The 8096-nt window shown below is 32.9% G+C and overlaps 1 protein-coding gene across 1 annotated transcript; it reads right to left on the reverse strand.

Annotated features, from left to right (window-relative positions):
• Nucleotides 1-2967: 2967 nt before the first annotated feature.
• LOC141668983 (F-box/kelch-repeat protein At3g17530-like) lies at nt 2968-6498 on the reverse strand. Its single transcript, XM_074476047.1, has 2 exons — nt 5182-6498; nt 2968-3187 (listed from the first exon to the last, which is right to left on the reverse strand). The coding sequence occupies exon 1, from the start codon at nt 6412-6414 to the stop codon at nt 5203-5205; it is 1212 nt and encodes a 403-aa protein (XP_074332148.1). The 5' UTR covers nt 6415-6498; the 3' UTR covers nt 2968-3187; nt 5182-5202.
• Between the last annotated feature and the right edge of the window lie 1598 nt (nt 6499-8096).

The raw sequence follows: 8096 nt of genomic DNA on the forward strand, positions 1-8096 counted from the left end.
CCCCCTAACTTTAATATTACTTAATTATTGATAAAAACTATTTTTTTAAAATTAAAGATAAATAAGCGCTTGGATGAATATAAAGTAATAAATAGAAAATAAAGTTTAAAAATAAAAGTGTGTTAGGTGAGTACCAAAATTTAGTACTTTTGTACTTTCCTGTTGTAATAAAACATTGTTTTACTTATTAATATATATATATATATATATATATATATATATATTATCGTAGCTAGATAACCCGCAGCCGCTATCTTTGGATGCGCACAGGGTAACCTTACAGACTCATACAATACCCTGCAAAACACGTGAACCAAGGTAAACCGCATTTAAGCGACATACTCTGACTTGACTCAGGAGGCATAATCATAAATTATCCTCCCGTGGGATTCCAACATGTGACCAAAAGAATAGTTATCGCCTCTTTAACCAACTGAACCAACCCTTGCGGACAATATTATATATTTTAATTATCTTAAGAATCAAATATTTATTATTTTAGATAATTTAAAATTAATTAATATAATCTTATAATTATTTTAATTAACTTTTTTCAATATAGTTTATTTAATATTACTTAATTATTGATAAAAAATATTTTTTAAATTAAAAGTAAATAAATATTTGAATAAACACTAACTAATAAAAACAAATTTCAGATTGAATAGAAGCCAATTTACGTTAGATAAGTACCAAAATTTGGTATTTTGATATTTCGGGTATTTTTGTGCACCGATAAAACATGATTTCATTTATTAATAAAGAGTATAAATATAGATTCCTTAACCTTTTTGTTTTAGTTTTGCTTTACTATCAGGTTTACTTCTAAATTTATATTATTTATTTATTTATTTATTTTGTTAATGTATAATTTCAGATTATATTTCTGCAGATTTTTCAAAAATCACTGATAAATCGATCAAACATATTAGAACGATTTCATTAAATTGATAAATCACCTATAAATTATGTGATTTGTCAAAAATTGCCTAATAAATTAGAAAAGTTTAACTGAATAGGTCCGATTTCCAAAATTTGTAATCATGCTCATTTACTTAATTGTTAAAATTTTATTATTTAATTTTTGTATTTTAACATATATAAAAAGTAGTAATAATGTATGAATAGTTAAAAAAAATGAAATACATACATACTTTGTAAATAGTGTATAGAAAAGTCAGCTACTACCTACAGCATCGCCATGCATAGCGTAAATAGAAATGCAAAATAGAAACACAATTACACAACACAAAACAAAGTCTGATCAAAATCACACATGGCTCATCTACGCTTCAAGAGTCGATTCTTTCCAGAAGCACCACCACCATCCCCGCTCATTGCCAGCAGATCAACATCTGGTGTTCGAGATGACACTGATTCCTTCCCCGATATTCCACAAAATGCATTTCTCGACGAAAAACTCTTGAAACTGCCCGAACACATCCAGTGTTTGTCTATGGCTGGAATCGATTACAGCCTTCTTTTATCCCGTGACAAATATTCTATTGGATGTCTTCTGAGATCTGCCTCCGACTTGGGAGTTTTTAGGATTAGTAATTACGGCATTTCGGATGAGGATTTTGAATCTACATTGGCGGATTCGGATTGTGTTTTTAAATCATCATCTGTGTTTTTGCATCGTGTTGATGATCATCGCGATGAGTTTGTCTGGTGTCCGTCCATGCAAGTTCTTGCACGTACACGTAAATATGGAGGATTAAGGTACGGGAGCAATGTTGCGGTACAAACTAATTTAGCTTATGAATCACAAGCCACTACTATGATTTGCAGTTGATTCGGGTTAAGATAGTTTGTAGTGTAACATGACCTAGTGTATATCTTATTGTTGTAATTTGCTTGTTCTTTGTAAGTGTGATTACATCTCCAATGTACCATGGCAGTGAAAAAATGGATTATGTTGCTGGCAAACTTGAAGTAATTGCAGAGGAATTGGGTCAGATATTCTCACATTATGCTAGTAAACGACAATACAAACACAAAATAGAAGCAAGTGAACCAAAACTAAGTTTATGCAGACATAATCATCCATTTCCCAGGGTGAATTCCTCAGTAAATCATCAACAACCTCAACAGAGACACTGTAAACATGCCCTGAGCTTCCACGTGCCGGTGGATGAAGCCGAATTTTGCTATCACACAGAACAGAGTTCCTCCTCGTCCTTCTACACAGGTCCAGACACTATTGTTGTAACAATTGGAGAACAACTTGCAGTAAGTTAGTAATTATGATTAAAAGAATTTCAGCATTTGTGTAACTAGAGGTGTATAATTTTTGGTTACAATGCTGTTTATATACAGGAATGGAGCAACCACGAGTTCAAATTTGCTTATGGAGAAATAAATTTCAAGCCTCTTGAAGACAAGGCCTCCTTCTCTTTCGAGTTTCAGTGTTCACCTTCAAGTATAAGACAAAGTATCATCTCCTTATCTGACCAGATCGGAATTCTAATAATTATTGTGGGCTTATGTAAATTTCTTCTATTTGGTTTTGATATATTTGATTTATTTTAGCTGATTAGGTTTGTTAGAGAGTGTATGAGTATGTGAAAGTAAAAGATATATGTGATACATGAATTGGAGGAAATAAGGAAAATTTTGAGTACTTGCATAGCCTTCTCACTCTGTGCAACTCTAGGACTTCAGTTGGATTTCTCCATGTACAACTCCAATTCCATTGCTGTTAGTTGTACAAATATAGTCACACGACACTGTTATTTAAAGTTAATTTCATATAATTAGATGCTAATATGTATTTCTATTCTTCACAAAGGAAAATATTCCTGCTACAGCTTAGAAAAACAGAGGCAGCTTCGATGGGATTGTGCCCAGGTTTTACATATAAACTCTTGTATGATATTCTTATTCTACCTAGCAAAATAATTTCTAAAGAATTACCCAGCCTTCACCAAAAAAAATATTTTCTTAAATTAAATGAACACTGAAGAATTAGGGAAATCAATTTCATGGACCAAACAGAAACCAACATATCCAACATTAGATAATTATAACAATCCAAAAGAACACACATTGTTGTCATGATTTAAATTACACCATCAGGAGTTCAGAAGTTATTCCATAGATCTCTATTAGCAACAGCTAACTTCATCTATGTGTTGTACACGCAACGGAGTTATCCAGAGTTCCAAAGCAAAATCATCGACTATACCTGCAGTTGTGAATGGTAAACAAGATAAAACTTGTAAGTTCTCGTGAGAGTAACAAAGCAGATCCATCAAAGTACATTCATATATGCTTGTCACATATTGGTTGGAGCTTGACAATAAGAGAAAATTTGGTTTAAGAACTATTCAACACCTGAATTGATTAGCAAGAGGATTTAAACAAAAAGAATAACAGGTTCTAGTTATCCAAATAATGCGGGCAATAGAAGTAGAAAACAAGAATATGGTCAAAGAGTGTATCCATACATTCTATCTAAACTTGAAAATTTCTTCTACTACAGAATTTGCACCGTCTAATAACTCAAAGATTCTATGTGTTCCTCCCAACACATGCCACACTAAAAGAGTTGCCCATATTTCTAGTATAAATGCAGCATTTAAAAATATCTGCAAAAACAATTTTAAAAGTAAAAAGACGTAATCACAAATCCCTAAAAAATGATTTTCTTTGCATATATGACGAGAACCGTTTTTCAGAATATTATCAGTCAACCAAATCAACAATTCCCTCCTGTGTTGATAGCTTTGTATAAGTAAACTGGAATTTTGCCAAAAACTTTTCAGTATTATTTTGCAGTTTAATTAACAAAATACAGATCTAAACATAGTCAATAGCTTCTGCTTAAATCCACATTCAATGCAACCTTATCGGAACAAAGAAAGCCAATAGACCAATTGAGAAGAGAACTTCTTGATCTAAAAAAGAAAAAGAAATATATAGTTGCTTGCACTTACATTCCAATGTAAACAAATAACTTTATAACTGAATATGTTAGAGGATAGTTATACAAATTATTTCCCACTAGATTGTTTTTCTAAATTGAAGGAATATATACAAAATGAAAGAAACAGTATGCATGGAACCCCTGTTTTCAAGAATATCTGTATCCGCCTCTGATGAAAATTCAGTACGGTTACAGATTATATATAACTATAAGCATGATTGAAGTGTTGAAGTCATGTCAATCTCATGAACCTAACTCCACTATAACTGCTACACTATCTGCAATATGCATAGGCTATCCAAATTACTTGATTACAACTCTAAAACATCTAGTCAGAGTCATGGCTAACCATTATAGTAATGTGAGCAAATTTTCTTAGACCATTGTGAAATTTATCAGACAACTTCCCCAAACAGCTCTGATTGGGGGAACGAAAGGACAGTCAATAATTACGAAGATTCAAAAGAAATTCAAATATATATATACACACACACACACTCTTTGTCAACAGAATATCAGTTGAACCTATTCACGGAGAGAGATCTCATTTCTTTTGTGCTTGCCCATAAAGATTTACCCTCTCTTCCATTTTCCGGTATATATTTTTTGATATCACAAACAAATTATTTAGCTAAATAGAAAGTATTCAATTGATTAGTAGATAGTACACATGTAAGATAACGTAAACAAAGTAGATCCAATTGAGAATGTATAACAATTCAGCTTCCGTCTAATTGACCAAAGCACTGTAACAAAATATATTTCATCAAATCGCACTTGGGTGCCTATCTAGTTAAACAAGAATCCCATGTAAGAATCTTATATTTGTTTTAGTGGTTGGCAAGGATTGGACTTATAAATAGCCTGGTAGGTGTCAATTGATGAAGGCAGTTAAACACATTTAATCGAAGTGTTGAGGATTGGAGTTATTATTAGTCATACATATTACAATTCTGGCTTGCTTTTTACAAACTGCTCAACAACCACAATTTGGAACGAGTGACATATCTTTCAAAGATCAGCACAGAAAGAATGAGGGAAAAATTCTACATCACTATATATGTTACTGACTGGGATAGAGTAATGGTTCGCAGAAAGGATAACAAAGAATGATGTACATGATACTAAAATACAGATTTCTCAGAGCCTAAGCCTATTTTTTTTAATCAATCTTCAAACAAACTTCTATGTGCAGATACTACAGAATATCGATATGGATCAAGTATTGCAGTGATAAAGATTATATAACTTACTATGAAAAGATATAGGATTCCTCAGTTTGCATGTTTCAACAGCAGCTTTCCTCCCTCGTACATGATCAAGCTCTCTGGAAGACAAGTGCCTACAGTAGAGGATGGATAAACATTTTCAAAAGCCCTCAAACCACGAATCCCAAATCCAAGATCTTTATGATCCCTGCTCTTGAGATTACAAGAGAATAAGTTTGTGACACCAACACCTGTCAAAGAATATTTTTCTACTATCAGTGTTTCATTGTTTGTAATATTCAAGGGCCACCCAAGTACTTTGAGTACAGCTTTAAAACGCAGTCTCCAAGAGAATACACCATTTTCATGCCTCATTAACCATATACAATAAGGATTGCCGTCTCCCACTAATACACAAAAAGCCAGCGAACCCTCAAATTTCATAAGCTTGTACGGTCCTCCCACTTCTCCTGAACTATCAAGAGCGTCAACTGGCACTTTCACTTCCCCAAACGCCTCATTAACAAAATCAAAAGACAATATCCTAAATTTTTTACCCTTAGATTTGCGGATTTCCACGGATTCGGGACAACTCATCTCCAACCAGTAGAAACTACCATCAACATAAGTCCCACTATCAAAAGCAAGTATAGGAACAACAGCATCCTTTATCCTCCGCCACGTATTCTTCCTTAAACTAAAAATCTCAACCTTAGGAGCCACCTCTCCCAACAACATAAACTTGGCATCCTCAACATAGACAATCCTAACAACTTTGTAATCATTAGTAAGCTTGTCAAAGCCCATTCCTACCACAAAAGAACTCTTACTGCGTATATCGAGAAACTTCTTAAAACAACTCGAAAGAAGCACTCTATGTGTCTTAACATAAGGGTTCCAAAGATACAACTCTCTAGAAGCATAAGGCAATTGAAGATCAGTTAACAAAAGAAGGCCATCAATTTCAGCAACTAATTTCAAAGTACGAGTCTTGGTCTCAAAGGGGATATGGAATTTTTCGAGTAAAGTAGAAGTATCAGCAGAGATTAAGGAGCAGTAATTTTGAATAGAAGTAAGAGGAGGGATAATAAGCACAGCATTATCATTACAGTGAGAAATACAACGAGAAATCTGAGCAGAAATGAAAGAGGGGTTGTTGATTAGAGAGTACCATGTTTTGTTAACTGATGTTGATCTGATTAGGTCTTTTACGGACAGTCGTAAGAGAATGCCAGCTGCGGTTTCTTCAGGAAGATCATTAAACGACGTCGTAGACATGTTGTTGGGAGTTTTTGACAAGTTTGTTTGATTAGGGTTTTAGGGTTTTGGGAGCAAAGGAACAGACACCAAGAGAGTGCGTGGGAGTGTGGTATGGGTGTACATATGTTTTGTGTGTGTCCGTACGGACACGTGGCGTACATTCAACGGAAATGTGAAATTAACCACTTAAATAAAGAGAAACAAAACTTAATTGGGATTTTCTATCACTAACTCCTATATAAATGAGCTTTTTTTTATTGGTGGTTAAATAATAAATGTTAATGCCCCCTGCATTCATATCAATTACACCAATAAAAAAAAACTCATTTTTACTGAAATTAGTGACTAATGTGTGGCTTGGACACACATTAGAAAGACCATAATTAATTAGGGAAGTGACCGTTAATCAATTCATTTAGAGTGATGCGAGAGGGAAAAAAATTTACAAAAAATTGTCACAAAATAACATCACATGGATAATATGACATAATAAAAAAATTTAATTAGACCTATTAACCAACAAACATGTAACATATTACATTTATAACTATTTTAATAATTCATTTTATACCTATACTATTTTCCATTCATTAATCAGTCCTCTCCAAACTAGATCTCTCCATTCTTATTCCCAGTTTTATCATTGTTATGCTAAACTACATTGATAAGTTTGCTGGCATTTTCTGTTTTTGTTTTGCCTGTCTCCCATTCTTTGTCCTTTGGTCTTGTTTAAAAAATTTAAAATATTTTGAGTAGGGCGAAGAAAAATACCTCATACATCACTTTCTACTTATTTAATACTAACTTATAATCCGTGCGATACACGGATTGCTTTTACGATAGTTTTTAATAATATATTTTATAATATAATTTTCAATAGTTGAAAAATTAATCGAATAATATAATAAGCTATAACAATATATGTTTTATAATAATTTGAGACTTGACTGAAAATAAATAATATAATATAATATGTTGTTAAAATAAAAAATAAAAAAATTTAAATATAATAAGCTGTTGACGGGGTTCGAACCCTGAATCCATGAGAACAGTTTAAATATTAATATAATAATATTTTATTATTGTATCCAACAGTTCTCATCTTTCTGACTTTAGATCTGACGATTGTTATTTGTCGTACCAAACAACTGTACCGAACAACTGACTACCAAATAGAGGGTGTTTGCTTATAATAGTATAATATAGATAAGTGGTGAATAAGAGCGTTGCGGCACAAGTTTAAGTTTAAACCAGACTTATGGTCCATTTAAGTGAACTTATCGGAAGGCGAGATACCCGTTTAATCTTCTACTTATTTGTAACATCCCACATTAATTAAAAAAAATGTTTAGAACTTTTATAGATACAAATCAATAACTAATGTGTAATAAATTGTTAATTTTTTCGGACTGACATGTAATAGGTTAATTCAAGAATGTTTAAGCTGAACGTATATCAAGGACTAGTGATTGCTCTATCTCTATCTGCAATACTAGAACTTCAATTGATAGTACACGTGGCTCCTAGAAGAATGGGGTCCGGATTCCTGGCATTAACCAGTCTCACTCACTCGCAGTCCGGACTACTGATTCTCTGAGGCCCAATTTTTTAAGAGCCTCAACACGTGAGACACACGTCCAAGCGCGTAATAGAGACAACTGTCATTGGTCAATTATGAGAATAACCAAGGCAGGTATCAG

The sequence above is a fragment of the Apium graveolens genome, chromosome 6, assembly GCF_009905375.1.
Source record: "Apium graveolens cultivar Ventura chromosome 6, ASM990537v1, whole genome shotgun sequence".
In the NCBI taxonomy this organism is placed as follows: domain Eukaryota; kingdom Viridiplantae; phylum Streptophyta; class Magnoliopsida; order Apiales; family Apiaceae; genus Apium; species Apium graveolens.